This window comes from Gobius niger, assembly GCF_951799975.1.
Source record: "Gobius niger genome assembly, chromosome: 11".
In the NCBI taxonomy this organism is placed as follows: domain Eukaryota; kingdom Metazoa; phylum Chordata; class Actinopteri; order Gobiiformes; family Gobiidae; genus Gobius; species Gobius niger.
The window spans coordinates 18,048,663-18,066,667 of record NC_136862.1 but is presented as its reverse complement, the minus strand read 5'-3'; the positions used below and the strand labels follow the sequence as shown (position 1 = coordinate 18,066,667).

Below are 18,005 nucleotides of genomic sequence, written 5' to 3'. Positions count from 1 at the left end.
AGTAATGAACTGGTAGTTAACATTCTCGTCATGTTGGTAATGCATGTTTAGCGTGTCACACTTCTCATAGATGTCAAATATGTGTTGTTATCATTTCATGTAGGTCGTAAGGGGAGGAACACGGAGGAGCCGCAGACAGGCGTTTGATTGCGAGCTCATGTATGTGTGCTTTAACGACACTGGAGCGTCTGGAAGTAATCATGTCGTCCCGCAGCGCTCCACAGCCCCTCTCCCCATGATGTCATCGAAGGTTTGTGCCTAATGGACGGAGATCTCAGTCAGAACTCGGGCCCTTCTCCAAAAGGGTTTCAAATTCAGTATCGTCTCAAAGCTGACCTATTTTATTCTCAGACTGTTGATATATTACAACATAGTTTTCCAGTCAGATCAAAACTCAGATTTTTGGTGCGCTTTCAGGCGTTCAGTTTGAGGAGGGGGGCGATTTTGGCCCCCTTTTCAAACACAGCTATAACAGTATGGGCCCCATCTCGCCTCGACAGTACTGCTGAAACAACAAACTCAGGAGTGTATTTTTTTTTTTTTCTACAACTTTCTTGTTCATGGGAAGACTTCTCCATAGTGGAAATATGTGAAAAGCTGCTGTGGTTGAGAATAGTTATTTTGGTTTCCACATGCTAGAAATCAATTGATGATGTAGCCTAAACACAGTTTTTCCATTACATTTTTACTACACGGTTTTCAGCTTACATTTCTTGGGGACTATGTATTATGTGTAACAAAAGCTGAAATTTAATATGATAGCAATGTGGTGTGGTATCTTATTGATTACTCCTTGGGGTCAAAGAGTGCAGATAATCTTAGGAATAGATAGGGACTTGTGGGGGAGCATTGTACTATTCGACAATTGGATACACTTTTTTCAGAAACATAAATTCACAACGTGTGTTACATTTCGTGTCATTATTTATGATACAAAATTAAGTGATTCCTTATGTGTAGCGATGGTGTTCCGCAGGTCGCCAATAGGAGGCGCAGCGGTGCACTGGCGTTGATGCTGAGAAGTAAACACTCCCCTCCTGATTCACATTTTGTGGGAGGGTAGAGGGTCTCCTCCTGTCTCCCTTTGTCATATGCAGACTTTTGGACTTCTCCTCGGTTCCTTACGAGAAAACCAGAAATCACCATGAGTTAAAGCTAGTAAAGCGCCATCAAAAGTGAAGAATGAACAGAAAGAAGCAGAAAGTAACGCGGTCAATGGGCTCTTGATCAGTTGATCGATCAGGAGGATGCTGCGGGAAATGTGACGGAGTTTACTGGAAACACGGTCAAGTAAGTTATCAAAGTTACTATTTAGACAGTGGTATGAAAGTGTTGACAAACTGAATGGTTTGAACTACTGGTTGACCCGAGTTTTTCAAATCCATAGGTGGATGTGTTGCAAAAAGTTGCTATGTAAAAAATAATCATAATAATTATTCTGGGCTTTCGTTTTCGTTTTGTAATGGGAACTTTTCAAAGTAGAGATTAACCGTTTATTATGTAATGCAAGGAAATTGTGCATAATGTTGTCTGCTTCCAGTAGTCTCCCTACTTCATTAGATTATTGGACCAACTTTTTCCTTATCATTTTTATTCACCTACTCTTTACAGAAACAATCATCTTTATTATTAATATTGTCATTGTTTATAAACCACTTTTTCCCTACTGTGAAATAAAACAACACAACTAAACCTTCCCACAGACAGTCCGCTTTTTGGATTCCTGACCCACTGCTTGAATGCACATTTAGTTACACTTAATACGATGCTTGTAGTTTATCAGTGTGGGTCTTTCCTGTGTGTTATTGGTGTGTCTGCCTGCCCCGCTGGTCTGTAGTCCGGGTGATGCAGTAAAAACTCCTGCTCCTCACATGTGGAGGGGCTCTCTCTCCCCTCTTTTTCCAGGAGGTCTGCAGAATGAACTCACGCTGATTGATTGTGTGACTGTGTAAAAGGATACCCCACTTCCTGTATGGGCCCTAGCTCCAGACGCTCACCAGAAATCCTTGGATGGGGCATCTCTGTCTGCCTCTTTTCTCCTGTGGTCTAATAGGAGTTAAGAAACTGCTTTGTATGGAAATTATTGTCAGTGCTTAACCATTTTCAAATATCAGCAGTATTTTTCAGTCATATTCAACATATTGCATATTGGCAGTCAATGTTTTATATTATCCACCCCTAGTTTTAATGTTAATGAGAATATTGTGGAGACGAAACCTCTTTGTGTGCTCTTTTTAATTCACTTATCACCCCAGCAGCAGCACTGAAGGACTTTCCACCTCCTTCAGTATTCCCAGACCGGGACAGGCCTGACTTTGGCTGCTCTTTCAATGAGTTTTGGGGTCTCTGAGGGAACGCTTTGGACGACTGCTCGAGTGTCTGAGGCCAAAAGATCATTTATACTATGGGGCAAGTGCAGCACTCCAGACTTCAAGGTTTTATTGGTTGCACTGTGAAAGAAAGAAAAGTCGACTTCTGCTTTTCTAATTTGTCCTGGGTAGTGTGGCTTTCTGTGTAAAAAGCCCTTGTTTGGAGCATGGAAATCTTGGCTTTTACACAGTGTCACGGTAGCTCTTGGTTTGTCTGTGTATTTGAAGTAAAATGGTACATGTAGCATTTGCAAGTAAGGCAGGCCGCAGGCAAAGTTTCTCTCCCTCTTTCATCTCCCTAGGGCTAAACAAGGTGTGTGTGTATTTGTTTTGGAAATAATTAATTTTCTGTGTTTTTATGTTTTGTTTTGTTTCTAGTAATAATCATCAAGTCCAGCTGAAATCTGCAGCACACGGCTCTGTCAGAAAAAGGAGGTAAACATGAACAGCAGCATGCTTCCTCAGAGGAGTTCACTGGGCACACTCAGCTATGGCGCAGGTAACACTACAACAAAGCATGATTCCATCACCTCAGCACTCATCACCTTCCAGGCTATTGAATAATATACTTCTTCACACACAGATATATTATTATATTATTGATGTTACTCCCTTTACACTTAAACTTGAATATAAGTGTTGTCTTGTAAACACTTTCTTAATGATAATGATCTTAAGAATGATAATGTCCTTATAATGTCCATAATGCTCAGTAAGACGTTTTGTGGTTGAAGGTGCCCTCAGCATTACAGTAATGTCAAGACGACAGTGCATATTTCTATCCTGGTCCATCAGCGTTCTTCCATTTTTAGAAGTAGCCGAGACTCTTGGGCCAGTGTTTGTGTTGGGTTTAGAAGAGTATGAGTGTACATTTTTCTTTGGTATTCCCCTCTTACTCAGAACATGTAGTCCCCTCCTCATTGTTAAATCTCATGATTATCTGCTCTGTTAAAGAAGAAAGAAACTTTCTCACTATTTTTACCAGTTACTGCAGTGAAATTCTAAAATAAAAAGTTGACGATGAAAAGTAGTGAAGGAAGTGAGTGATAGAGCAATTCACATCCGGCACATTTACTGTTGTTTGAAGACATTCTCAGTAAACCAAGAAAGCAACTATGTATAGATAGAGCCCAGTCTTATCTTACATAAACCCGCTTTTCTGAGTATTGAACAATAGAATATATGATGCTATGTTATAATTTCTTTCTTTAGACTGTGTGAAGCTGGAGTCTGTTGGGACGTCTGTGGGCGGAGCAATGAGGAGCGGTCGCTCAAAGGCTGAGCTGCAGGAGCTCATGGAGACCCTGCAACGCAGGAAGAGTGCTCTGGAGGCCAGTCTGAGAGCAGCCGAGTGCAGCCGCAAGTACCTAAGTGTGCCCTCTGCTGCAGGAGCCCAGCCCCCTCGCCCCCTGTCTGCCCTCAGCATGGACCGGCCCCCATCCACATCCAGGATGTTCGCCTATGTGTCTAGTGGAAGCAGTGTGCCCCCTTCCCCTCGACAAGGAGACCGCCAGATCACTTCCAATGGCATTCATCGCCACTCGCATTCTCGTCATCAGTCTCAAGACAGCCTGCTCTTGTCCAGTGATGGGAGCCCTCTTATGTCTCCCTCCTACGATCCTGTGCCCCGTTCTCCTCGGATCAAGAGTGGAGCGGCCAGTGTTCCCTCTAGTCCGCGAATGGGTCGCAGACTCTACTCCCAGAGTAAAGCTGGGGAGTCGCGACAGAGGAAGTACTCGACTGGATCTTTGACCAGTTTAGGGGCACATAGTCGCTCTCTGCCTCGGCTTCACAATCCCGCTGACCCCCCCACTCTGTCACTGCCCTTACGTAACCCTGTGGTGTCCCATAAAGCAGGGGGCTCTGCTAGGAGAAGTATGTCCTCTTTAGACCAGCCCCCGGATGTGACTGTACCTGCCAGCATGCCCAACGTTCCCAGGAGGGCCAGCATGGCCTCCCTTAGCTCTCTGGGGGTAGACCTGGATGGGACGGGCTTAGACCTGAGCTTTGGGGAGAGGAGACTGTCCTTTGGGAAGGGGGGGCTCAGCCCAGGGCAAAGAGTGGGCAGCATCAGCTCTCTGAATGGGAAAGAGGAGCTGAGAGACTACCACCAGCACCAAAGGGACGAGCGCCTGAGGGAACAGAAAGTCCAAAGACTGGTGAGTGTGTTTATGTCAACATAAGACATGTACAATGGAGTATATTTTTAGCGTCTAAACTGCTGGCATGAAACATAAACTTGTGTCTCCCGGCAGGAGTGCCAGCGTCTGGAGACGATACTGAACCTGTGCACTGAGCTGGAGCGGGACACCTCCACTTCAGCTGTGTCTAGTCTGCAGAAGATCAACAAAGAGCTGGAGAAGCTGCAGGTCTCGGACGATGACTCTGTGTTTTCAGACTCTCCCAACAGCAGTGCTCCAAGCAGCTGCTTCAGCCCCAAGACCCGGGACTTTCCTCTGAATGAGGACCCTACAGTGGGGCAGAGGGGTCAACAGAGCTCCTACAGTGGGGTCCGGTCACACTCACCTGCAGTCAGCCTCAACAGCAGTGCCCCATCCCCCTCCACACACCATCGAATCAAAGTAAGAGCAGAGCATACACTCACCACCCAACAAGTCTTTTTTCCATTTGTCTTTAAGAGAAAGAAAATAGAGCTTTGATTTTGGTGCTGTGCTGAACACGTTATGGTCTTCCATGTAATCATATTAAAAAGAAAATACTTTTCCCCTGAGCTAAAGGAAAAGGTTGCTTGGAAGTGTAAGTACGCAGTGGAAAATCTAACAGCGATAATAACACAGTGGATGTTGTGGTGCTGGTCCTCCACAAAGGTTTACAAGGACGTGATTTACATTTCCTGTTTATGAGGATTTGATTGACGCATTTTTACAAAACTCAAAGAATTTCTGATAAGGATATTTGAGACAATGTGAAAGTAAAATAGCAGATTTATTGTCTGTGCCAGCTTTAACCATGGACATATTATAACTTCCTATATAACTGCTCTTGGATTGAGTTGATTCCCTGTAGCTATCTAGGAATAGAAAGGCCAAAAGGAAAAAAAAGGCAGACAGTAAAACACCTTTGTCCACTTAGAAGCAGTATAATTGTACACCTGGGTTTTACCTCAGGCTTGGGTCACTCTCTGCTCCCTCGGCCCTACACCCCCTGTGTGTGTGTTGAAGGGGCAATGTTTCCAGGCCCGAGCAGTAACAAACTAATGGCACGTCTGGTTTTAATGATGAAGTCCTAGTCTCGCTTCGCTGCTCAGCCTTTCAAACCTTTTAAGGAGGGGGGAACAGGAAATGACTTTATCCCACGGAGAATTGGTCTGCGCATGTGTGTGTGTGCATGAGTGTGTGTGTATGCAGACTTGCGCCTTTTCCAGATGTGTAAACTTTATACCTAAACCCAACAGATCCTACTATCTTAAGAAAATAGTGTTAGGAGTTTGCACTTCATCACGTAATCAACAGGTTTGCCATCTATCTGCACGTCCTTAAGAGAAGCTGGGGCGATTTTCTGCTACGTGTCAACAGTGACAGATGTTTACAAATTCCTGGTACCTTCCCCTTCATCTCACACATACCACCACCGTCCCGTCCACTGACTGCTCTCTCAAGAAATCTCAAATGGGAAGTTCAGGTTGAAAGTTTGCGACAAAACCAACTTTTATGAAGATGAATAACTTGCATAGCCTAGTGGGTAAGGCTACATTAGACACTCTTCCAGTCTCAGCTCAATTCCCGACTTTGACAGTTTACTGAATGTCTCTCCCTGCTCTTCATCCTCTTTTCACTGTGTGTCCAACAAAGCCTACGGCCCAAAAGAGCAACTTTTTTTTTGTCTTAACTCCTGACTTCTCCTTTCTGGGCTTGCAACAGCAAATCATGTGTTTACTGGCACGCAGTGATCTGCACATTGATTTGTACTGAAAATGATGACATTAACAAAAAAGTGCTTTGCATGGCTTGTGATTGTATGTTATAGTTGTGGTCGAACAGAAAAGGTTTCAACTAAGGTTTGCAACACCCAAAATCCCAATATAAGATTTTATTTCTGAGCCTGTTTTTGCTCCTGGTCCTACTTTTTTTTTTTTTTTTTAAGTCAGATGCCCTTCTTTACATAACACTGTTTCACATAAACAATTGGCTTTTGACCTCCTGGCTGTATTTAAAATGCGCCTAATAAAGAGTCATTACTGATATATTTATTGCAGTTCTGAGTTGTGTGGGAGCATTCAAGACCGACTGGCAGTGGAGGGCACCAAATTTCCATTGCACTAGGCTGAAAGAATCTCTTGTTGTCAATGCTCCAAATTTGGATGAGTTAAAAATGCACAGCTGTCGTCCAGTATTGCACTAAAAGGTCTTCGCTGGTGCAATAACCGTAACAGAGTGTAGCTTTGGAGTCTGTAAAATCAAGCGTTTATTTGCATTCCTGGTTTGACTGCAGGCTTTGGAGAGCTTGCAGCTGAAGCAGGAAGTAACGCAGATCGAGGAAGAGCGCATCCAGGTTCTCAACAACATCGAGGAACTGGAGCAGAAGATCAAAGACTTGGACAACCAGATGGAAGAGTCTGTCAGAGAGGTAAAGAAGTGCTATAGGCACAGGATTCTCAGACTGTGGAGTGCGCTTCACTGGTGGAATGCAGGAAAAAGCTTGTTGAACTCATGGTTTTGCAGGTTTAGATTCTGATTTTCATCAATTTTTTTATTTTTTTTTTTATTTTTTTTTATTTATTTGAGCATACATTTTGCTCAAAAGGAGTAGGCTGAAGCAAAAGCTTATGAGCGCCTACCCCCAACTCAAAATGATGAACTTTTCATTTCTCATAGTATAATCAGTGTAAACAAAACAACAACAAGGAACAATAGCAAAGAAACAAAACAAAAAATGAAGAACTCGTTTCCTTTCAGAACAGCTTTTTGACTCACAACCACTGTTTGAGCTATTCACATAATAACAGAAGCAATTTAGAACTACTTTTTTACTTCATATATTTCCATCTATTGTCCCCATATGTTCTCACAGACACCAAAATACACAGACACTGGAGGCAAGGCGAGTAAAGGCGCCTATCTCACCGGAAGAGAGTTGCGGAGACATTGCAGAGACTTCCGCGACTGGCAGTCTCTGCAACGTCTCCGCAACTTAGATTGCAGGCATATAAAGGGCCTTTCTCAACGGCCTGGAGACTGGTTAGAGACTTGAGTTGTCGCTAGTCACAGAGATGTCTCCGAGACGTCTCCTGGAGACATGGCGAGTCTCAGAGTAGTCACGATGAAAACAAACAGGGATGATTGCAGCAGAGTCCCCAGAATGGTGGTCTTCACGGTCTCAAGCGTTTGTTGCAACGTTGTTTCTGTGACATCCCTGCAATAACAAGGAGATCTCAAAGAGTCGTATGGTCTCCTTGGTATCTGTCAGGTCTCGGAGACATTGCAGGGACGTCACAGAAATGTCTTACAGGTTGAGGACAACAAATATTATTCGTGTCACAACTGCTTGAGACCGCACGCATACGGAGACTCACTTTCAGTCTCCGCCTGTTTTTACTGAGACTACCTGGAGACCCGCCTTATCTCCAGGGGAGGTCTCGAAGACATCTCCGTGACCGGCGGCAAGTTGAATCTCCAAGAAGTCTCCAGACCGGTGAGATGGGCCCTTAAAATGTCTTGCCCAAGGTCACAACTGCAGTATGCATAGTTCAGGGCTGCTTTTCACCCCGGGAATACTCATTGAGCCACTGCCACCTTAATGAGAATCTTTGAGGCGTCTCTGGTCCAGTCATGTTTTAGTTCTGTTTAAATTTGAGTTAAAACCTGATTTAATGCTGGTCAGGTGTTGGTGTAAAAAGCTTGTTTAGTCCTGGTGGAGTCAAAGATTCAACTTGGTTTAGTAATTTTAATGAGACTTATTATAAACTTGGCTCTGTTTAAAGTCCTGTTTTAGTTTAGTGGTACTTTGAAATAAACCATTCTTTGTGGTACTGGATCAAACACATGTGGACAACTGTGAGACTCTTTTATGCTTTGTTTGGAAAAGGCAGTATGGTCTTTCTTCATAAAGCTGAGTGTCTGTGATGTCGACTTGATGTGCTGCAGATTGAGGTGGAGCGAGCTTTGTTGGACGGGGAACACGAGTCAGAGGTGGCCCAGTTAGAGAGAGAGAAAGAGCTCCTGGATCAACTCAAGGAAAAGAAGCGCAGTATCGAAAAACCAAATGGCACGGAGAAGACGGAGGTAAAAATGAGACTATTACATAAGTGGAATGAATCACGCATCTGGATTGTCAATACAGCCGTCCGTAGATGCTTCTTCAAAAGCCAAATAAAATCCTGCATGAAATGTGCAATGTTGGGCCGAATGATTAAAGAAAAACTATTACTTGACCTTTATTTAATCAAGAAAGTCCCACTGATTATGTGATTAATATTTTCACTGACATTTTTTTAAGTATACCATGAGAGAAAAATAATCCAGTTGCATTCCATCTCAGGGACATGTGGTGTTCTAATGTATGTCTACATTTCCACCATTCATTCCTGCACAAAGCACCAGAACCACTCAGACTACGGTATTTCATCCATGATTAAAACCAGTCGCTCTTGACCTTATTCTGTGCAATCCTACATTATTTTATTTTCACTTTTCATTTTTCGACCAAGAGTCCCAAAGAATGGCCTCAAATAGTTTCCACGTGTTTAAATAGTAGCTACTGCACCTGACGCCACTTAGTATGAAGACAGAAATCTGAAACCATAACATTTGCTGGCACCGTAAGTGTTTATTTTGTACTTATCCTTGAGAACACTGAGAAACATTAAAGCTGGGGTGCATGACTTATTTTCTTTTTGAAGAGTAAATGCATATTGGCTCCCATTATAGTGTAAGACATTTGTGAAGGATTAGTACTATTGAAAGTCTTTGTATCTATTGATTTTAGTAATGTTCAGTTTGTTTTTCAATCTCAGGAGGTTGAAGAACAGGCCAAAACTTTGGAGGAGCTGGACTTTCAGAAGTTGGAAAGAGAGATTAATCAGGATGAGGAAAAAGAGAATCAAAGTCAAGAGCTGCTGCGGGAGATCGCCGACTGCCAGCGCATTTCTGTCACACGCAAGGTACGATCCTGGAAAAGAAAACCTGATAATTAACCCTAAAGTTCCCTGGTCCTCTAGTAAATTATTGTTCTTGGTGAGAAAACGCTTTGCATTTTTCCAAAGCTTAGCTGGATGTGTCTTCCTCCAGTGCCTCTGAATGCAAAGGCCACACAGAGTACCATTCATTGTTGTTCTTTGCAGGAAAGGATTATGACGCTGAAGAAACAGTCCACACAGATTTCTTTACAAGCCCAACAAGAGCGAGACAACTTCCAAAAGGAGAAAAACAACTTGCTCGTCATGCTTCAGAAAGTAAGCTACATCCTCATTATGCTTATCGATCAATGCCTTTTAATAGTTATAGGTATTTACTGTCTGTGCATTTGCAGGAAAAAGAAAAATTGGCATCTTTGGAAGAAAAATATGCAGAGTTATCTGAAGGGCAAGCCTTTAATAACAGCCCTATATCCATTAAAGAGGTAAAAGAAGCAGCGAGTATATCCTCAAAGCATAGATGGCCTGAGTTAGTGTTTTTACTGTGTGGCTTGTGATTGCCCTAGCATCTGCACTCTCTGAAGGAACGAAGAAGAAGCAAAGAGAACTCATCCCACGCAAGCGACAGTCTACCTCACAAGAGGAGCCAGCAGATCCTCACGTCCTACAGCAGATCCACGGGACACACGCTGCCCCCGAAGGTCTGTGCTGTTACTACACTGTTGTGTCACAAGTTCCACATTGTGATATTTTGTGCTTTTACTTTTATTATATCCTTTGTGTAACAATACCACTCATGTCCATTCTTACTAGTATTTCACATGCAAACGTTTGAGATCAACAGAGATTATGTTGTTCTGCTGTTGTGCCGTTACCTCCACCCTGCACTGACCTCACTCCTAATAAACTCAATATGTTTTACACATTTCTCACATGACATATGACTAGAAAGTTTCAAGCCTTATTATGATTTCACCCGGACACTCCCTGGTGGAAAAAAAACATCTTCCTCTTAACTAGGGCTGGGTACTGTTACTATTTTTCCCCGATACTGGTACTTTAGCAGTACCTATACTCAAATATTCGCCATCAAGAATCAGTGCTGTCACTTCCTATACTCCCATAATGTGCATTTCTTTTATGATTTGTTTCATTTATTTGGTGGAACAACCTTTAAGTTTGTCCCTGGACTTAACTAATAGACAAAACCTGGTCCCCTAAAGATAGAATATTTTTTTCGATACGTGCTTTCGATACTATTGTACGTGCTTTCGATACTATTGTACATGCTTTCGATACTATTGTGGCGGTATGCCTTTGCTATGCCCAATCCCGTCAGATCTTGGAAGCTAAGCAGGGAAGGGCCTGGCAGGACTTGGATGGGAGACCGTTTGGGAATGTAGTGCGTGAGTGAGTGGTTGGTGGTGGTCGGAGGGGCCGATGGTGCAGACTGGTTGCCTCGCTTCCGTCAGTCTACCCCAGGGCAGCTGTGGCTACAATAGTAGTATGGAGTGAATGAATAGTGCAATGTAAAGCGTCTTTGAGTGTCCAGAAAAGCACTATATAAAACCAATGCATTGTTATTATTATTATATTGTTATTATTGTTTTTTCGATGTTGATAGAGCCTAAACCTTTTTCTCAATACTGTACTGGCATCGTTTAACGGTACCCATCTCTGCTCTATGTCCAGGCACACCCTCCTCTATCCCAGAGCTCCAGCTGTGGCAGTGTGCTTCCTCCAGGATTCAGCTTCTCGTCCCGGGACTTAAACGCCCGCCGCCTGCAGAAGAGTGAGTCACATGATCAAGCTGCCTCTTACTGTTCATATGCTGCTATTTATCAGTGAGAAATAAAATCCAGTTCCGTCCAAACATGGGGCCAACATTTTTTTTCATCAGATTCACCAACATTTTCTATCCATCTTTTTAAAATGGCACTCAATCTTTATTTGACAGGATATGTTTGCGTGAAAGGCAGTGAATAGCAAGGAGAGACTACATACTTAGGTACATACTTACTTACTTTATTGAAATGAAATACAAATAAATAGGCTAAAAGTTACTAACAATAGTAATACATCAGTTTGCACATTTGCCAGATCGGTTATACAGTATTATGGCGGCCAGGATAAACGACCTCCTGAACCTTTCCGTATTGCAGCTCATGGAGAGGAATCTGTCACTGCGGCGGCTTACAGCGTCGTGCAGAGGGTGACTTTTGTTGTTACGGAGGGTAGCCTTCATCATGCTCCTCATCCTGCGGCACAGTGTCCTTTATACATGTGCTTCAGCCTTGTTGCAAGACTAGTGTTATTGTGGCGCCCGATTCAGCAAGATTTTTGTATTGGTGCTGGAATGTTTTTTAAATCAACATTTCCATATTATTGCACAATAGCATAGTGGAACGCAGGATGTAACACACATGCTGGACATTTTTCTGGACCTCACTGACGTGTGTTTACAACTTGCAACTGTCTCTACTCTTCACTGCTTTTCATGCTTAACTGCTTAAGCCCTGTTCAATAAATAAATAAATAAAGATTACTACATTATGTATAAACTGTAAAGCCCTGTCTCTTATTTACTTGTGTATATCATCTTCCTTCAGCCAACAATAACCACGTCCAGATGAATGACGACAGACAGAGGCGGAGCGACTTCTGCAGCCGGATGGTTTCTGAGCCCAGCATGTTTTTAGACTCTTTCTCCTTCACTGACAACAGCCAGGCCTCCGACACAGTCAGCGTGGACAGCTCGGACAGCCTGGAGACCAGCTTCTCTGCCTGCTCCCCGGACAATATATCCAGGTTAGACACAAACTAGAGTTACTGTGAAGGCGCCTTAGTCATCTTCACGTCAGGGCAAGATCTGAGGCAGGGGAAATGTGAACAATAAAGAGTGCAGTGTAGTTTTCAAGAGGAATGTTTCTGTCTGGTTTTCTGTATGAGATGTGAAAAAGACTCATATTGAGTCCAGCTGTTCTTTCACACATGCATTTTGAGCAATGCACTGCTGTACTTCTTGCTTGGGCATTTTGGGGCTACTTTGGTTTCAACATGAAAAGCAGCATCTTAGTGTTTATCAAACTGTGGTGCAGACGTTCTTCTGGTGGCTCCGAAGGTCCTCTGCCGTTCTGCCTTCTTTGGACCAGGCTTCATTTAAAATGAATTAAGACATTGTTTAGTTTGTAATTAAACCGGTTCAATCCTGGTATAGTCCTTTTGTAGCTGTTCTTCTCAACTGGTGGGTCAGGTCCCAAATTGAGTCACGAGTCTTTTTCAGGAATCCATTCTTTCAATGGTTACAAAAACACCACATGAGATGTTTGATCACAATTTCAGCTTAAATGCCCTTTAATGCTTGGAAAACAATATGTAGGAAAATCAATATTTTGCTTTATACTGTATATAGGAAATTCTAAGCTGACATCCTTGGTGGATGTTGTGTCCCGAGGCCATGCCAGTTTAGAACCATTGTTTGAAAGACCTGGTTTAGAGGTCCTGGTACTTGGTAAGCAAATACTTTCTTGGGTGGTCTGCAAAGTTTCAGGACCACTGCAGTATGTCATATTAAAATATTCAACTCCCTTTGTTCTGACACTTAAGAATTTCTCGTTGCTTGACAACCTTTTTTCCTTCAGTGCGAGCACATCCAACATGGCCAAGATTGAAGAGATGGAGCGTTTGCTCAGAGAGGCCCAGGCTGAGAAGCAAAGACTGCTGGAACATCGAGTAACTATCCTGCAGTAATTGTTGACACTACGCTGACAGTGTACATGTGTGCGTTTGACGCTGAGGACTCTATTCTTCATGTGTAGGAGCATGAGATGGAGATCCGCAGACAGGCGCTGGAGGAGGAGCGACGGAGGAGAGAGGAACTGGAGAAACGGCTGCAGGAGGAGACGAGTCGGCGGCAGAAACTAGTGGAGAGAGAAGTGAAGTTACGGGAGAAGCAGAGGTCTCAGGTATTTTCAATCCATTTTTATTATAAATGTTTTTATGTATCACAAAGCAAAAGACGTCAAGGGACTGCAACCAGGACTCATCTGAGTCTGGAAAAGTTATAAACTAGAACTAAAGCATGTCTAAGCCAACCCAGGACAATCCATATGTATACTAGGTGCAAACCATGACTCATCCAGATCAAAATCAGGACTTAAACAAAACCATACCAGAAGGAATCAAGAACAGGACTGGGACTAATTTTGCTCTAAAACCAAGACAAAAACTGTTCTACGCACACAAACAATGGAAGTATGAACAGGGCAGAAATATGGGCTGCCAAAGACTCCTCAGTATTACTAGATTGGCCCTATGTACCACCAGTAAGGCCTGTGCCATAGTTTGAGAATCAGTGTTTCCATGTGTTCATGTGCTTCTGCAGTCCCGCCTCCTGTCACGCTACCTCCCGGTCAGAAAAGACGACTTTGATCTTCACGGACACATTGAGGCAGCTGGACACAATCCAGATGCATGCTTTCATTTGGCCATTACTGATAAAACCTGCCGAGGCTTCCTGGTCAAAATGGGCGGCAAGATCAAAACCTGGAAGAAGCGCTGGTTCGTCTTTGACCAAAACCGCAGGACACTCACTTACTATGCAGGTAGGTGCTTCCCTTTTGGTCCTCTTCTGTCTTATTGTATAAACTATGAAAATAAAATTAGCACAATATTACCATTTCTATAAAGCAGTGGTTGTACCGTGTCATTCTTTGATCAGGCTTGACAGCCACATACACAAACCACCCTGTGTTTATGCTCTCTACCACAGACAAACACGAGACCAAGATGAAAGGGGTAATCTACTTCCAGGCCATAGAAGAGGTGTACTATGACCACTTAAAAAACGCACACAAAGTAAGCACTCTTATCTAACTACTCATCTGATTTTTCTACGAACCACAGTCAAAAATACTCAGAAGATCCTAAGAATCTAGGTAGATTTACAATTATAAAATCTGAATAATGTAGCATATAAAAATGCTCATCCGAACAGTTCCTCATGGCTGTGTTGAAGACAGAAGGTAACATTTCTCTGCTCATCTAATGTTTGCTTTTGCAAGTCGTCCAATTGTTTCTATTGATCAGACTGTATGATTGTAAATATCCACAGTTAATGTCACTTATTGGCTCTATTGAATCGTTAAGCAGTCAATTTTTGAACGGTCAAGTTGCTTTGTAAATATATTATATATAACATATAATTTGATGGATTAATGATGGTCCCCATGTACACAAAACACTGTTCGTTTGTTCCACCTGCTGAAGAGTCTCTTTTCTCTCTCTCTCCAGAGCCCAAACCCCTCTTTGACCTTCAGCGTGAAGACCCATGACCGAGTGTACTACATGGTGGCTCCATCCCCTGAGGCCATGCGTATCTGGATGGATGTGATAGTCACAGGTGCCGAGGGACACATGCACTTCATGGTTTAACATCTGAACACTGTGGGTCAATGGACTACATACTCCCTGCAGATGCAGCTTATTAACTGTGACTGAAGCTCTCAGAGTGCCACTACACAAAAACACCCAACATGTGTTACACGCCACTATCATTTATAAGCTACTCAGCCAGTATTACTTATGGCTATGTAAAGGGCATTCATAGCAGTATCCACTACTTTACATTGTTTATTCTGTTGAATATATCGGCTTCTGCTTTGTCTTATTGAATATGCTCTTTTTGAATGTTTGATTATAATAGATCACATACTGTCACTAAATGCACATATTCTGTTTTACCTCAGTTTACTTCAGATCAGGACCAGTTTTCCTCAAAAAAGTTTACAAAAATAACTTAATCTTAAAGAATTATGTCCATGTGACATTTATTTATAATAATGCAGCACTTTTTGTTCTGAATAAGGTAGAAATTTAGTTATTATATGAAAAGGAAACTTTGGACGTGCATGCAGCTTATGCCTTTTGCTATAACACAGTAGTAGACAATGGAAGGCCATGTTGTAGCACTGCAATGTCATGTAACCATTGTTGCACTACCGCGGTTCACCAGCAGAGGGCCACAGTGCAGTTTTGGCACGGAGATGACGTAATGCTATAGCTGACTGTTCATCTGTAAATGATGCGTCACGTTTTAACAGGCTCAAAATCTAGAATCAATTAGAGGGTCCAGAAAATACCATATTTACAAAACATATTATTTGCCTGCATTATTGCCACATTATTATAAACTTGTAATACTGGCTTGTTTATTGTTTGAAGTATAATCTTTTTTAAATGATGGCGGGGCACTTTTAACCCGCAGTGCGCAGCTGTTGACCCAGAGCGGCAGCTTGATGTGGGCTCTGACACAGTTTGTGGATGAGTTGTTTTCTGTGCTAAAATATTTTAGAGGTCATCTCTTCCTCCCTGCACCACAGTGTGACTGCTTTAGACGAAAGAAATGATGTCATTTTTATACATTTTTAAAACTTTTATATTTGAGTATGTTTTATATATGAACAGCCGTCATTACAATGACAATATGCAATGGTTTATAAATGATTTTAATGAATGAAAATAAAATATTTCCGTTTGTAAAGATTGCAAAATCATTCTCATGATTTAGTCCATTTTATGTTTAAAAAAAAAGCAGCACACAATAATGAAATGTTCTCTCTTCACTGCGTGACTTGAACCATATTAACTACTACATGACCTATACGCATCTATACATGAGTCAGACCCTATTCAAGCCACGCCCCATTTATTCTCCCCAGCCTTTGATTGGTTGACCTAGTGGGGTTGGCATGGATACTCAGAATGAGGCGTGCTAAATTAGGCTCTACAGAGGCACGTTGTCTCTCCAGAGGCTGCACAGACACAAACACTTACTTTATAGAGTTTAAACAGTGTGTCATGGTGGCCCCGTGGTATTATGGGTACTGTAACATAATTGGTACAGAGGCTGGCCTCAAAATCACTGCAGAGTCAGTTGCACAAACGATGTATTAAAGGGACATAATGAACCACTCATTCAAAGTTGCCTCAAAGTTGCCTCAAGTGTCGTCAGATGCGTTATTAGCCAAGTAAAACTGAAAGACACATTGCTCCTAATCATGTGAATGCATCATGACAAAACGCTGAATTCTCTCTGTTTGAATTTCACGGTATCCCCTGTAATTTCTCCATGGGGGTGTTAGTAATGCAGGCATAGATAGGGTGGAATATTGCCATTCAGTATTTTCTTACATATAACATTGCAAGTATTTATATATAGAGAGAGAGACTTTACTTTTTTTGTACCTTCAGTCTTTTGATCATTGGCAATTTTTCTTTTTTGTATCTAATCATTATAAAGTAAATAATTGCGAGTGCCATCAAAGGTATTCGGTGTCTAATTTCCAGTATCTATTCATTGTCATTTATTATGCACTTGCCCTCTTGAGAGAAACATCAATACAGATTTACACTAGGTGCCCTTCTATACCGCTCTCTGATCCTCAATTGCAGGTGTGAGTTGAATACAAGCATTATTGAGTTGTGTCTAGGCCTCAGGGAGTTGCTGTTCTTTTCTCAGGGATACAGTTTCACTCTCTATGGTCTGTCATAGCACCTGATGCCTGCGTAACCCTCGTGTCTTTTCCTCAGCCAAATGATTGTGTTCTTCTCAGCTTGCCGCCTCTGGCCCGTAGAACCGCACAGAGGTCCTTTTGTGTCACCTCCGCTGCGTGTTATTTGTAAAAACTCACCCTTTGTACTTATTCATAACATCAGGCTCTTCTCCGCATCCATCCCCATGACTCGTATCAGCGTCACTATCTTTAACATGAGGCCTCACTGTCACCACTAGACATGAGTTTCTGTCTGTACTTTGTAATAGAGGTTTCTTTTAAAGCAATTTGACGCTGCATTCAAAATTTCCACCGCAAGTTTCTTAATTGATGTGAAAAAACAGGGTTCAGTCTTGGGTTAAAGCAGGTCGAATAAACCGAGACTAATCTAGAACTAATCTACACTAGAAATAAACCAGGACTAATCCGAGTTCGAATTCATAATTTCATTTAATTAAACCAGGACTAATCTCAAATAGCACATCTAAACCAGTATGGACAACCAGTGACCAAATCAGGAATACCATCCATAGGTCATAAGTGATGTGAGATATTCTGTTTCAGGGTAAGTAGGGATTGAAAATGAAATATTGAATCTTTCAAATGCCCAAAACTACTAAACATGGTATACTGTACATAACTGGAAAAAAAGTCATGTTTCTGAAACTTATGGATGGATTTAACCCAGAACCTAAAACCACAACTAAATCCGCTTGGAACCAGTGACAATTTTAATCTCCAAACTTCTAAATACTGCCAAAAACCTGTGTACCACCCGAGGGACCATACTAGGATATAAATCTGTAACTTAAAGGCACATCATAGCATCATAACCCAAAATGTGCACAGTAGACTCAGACTTCCAGCTAGGTTCTGCACTACTGAGCAAGATCTTGGTTCAAGATTAGGAAATGGGTCGCCCACTGCTGCTATTCCTTGTATACAGGGACAATTAAGTCGACAAATACAAATATAGAAACAAACTGTCAT

At 42.2% G+C, this 18,005-nt stretch overlaps 1 protein-coding gene across 1 annotated transcript; it reads left to right on the top strand.

The window, feature by feature from the left end:
• Nucleotides 1–1,084: 1,084 nt before the first annotated feature.
• LOC306970577 (pleckstrin homology-like domain family B member 2) lies at nucleotides 1,085–16,676 on the top strand. Its single transcript, XM_079566570.1, has 17 exons — nucleotides 1,085–1,290; nucleotides 2,748–2,868; nucleotides 3,582–4,528; nucleotides 4,625–4,951; nucleotides 6,822–6,956; nucleotides 8,474–8,611; nucleotides 9,337–9,489; nucleotides 9,670–9,780; nucleotides 9,858–9,947; nucleotides 10,029–10,163; nucleotides 11,155–11,254; nucleotides 12,072–12,270; nucleotides 13,104–13,194; nucleotides 13,281–13,427; nucleotides 13,847–14,066; nucleotides 14,234–14,319; nucleotides 14,755–16,676. The coding sequence occupies exons 2-17, from the start codon at nucleotides 2,811–2,813 to the stop codon at nucleotides 14,893–14,895; spliced, it is 3,078 nt and encodes a 1,025-aa protein (XP_079422696.1). The 5' UTR covers nucleotides 1,085–1,290; nucleotides 2,748–2,810; the 3' UTR covers nucleotides 14,896–16,676.
• Nucleotides 16,677–18,005: the final 1,329 nt, after the last annotated feature.

Excerpts from the sequence above, each read along its gene's own strand:
- LOC306970577 (XM_079566570.1), top strand. The coding sequence starts at position 2,811 with ATGAACAGCAGCATGCTTCCTCAGAGGAGTTCACTGGGCACACTCAGC. Across the intron at positions 13,195-13,280 it reads AAAGACTGCTGGAACATCGA|GAGCATGAGATGGAGATCCG; the intron begins GTAACTATCCTG and ends CTTCATGTGTAG. Across the intron at positions 14,067-14,233 it reads GACACTCACTTACTATGCAG|ACAAACACGAGACCAAGATG; the intron begins GTAGGTGCTTCC and ends TCTCTACCACAG.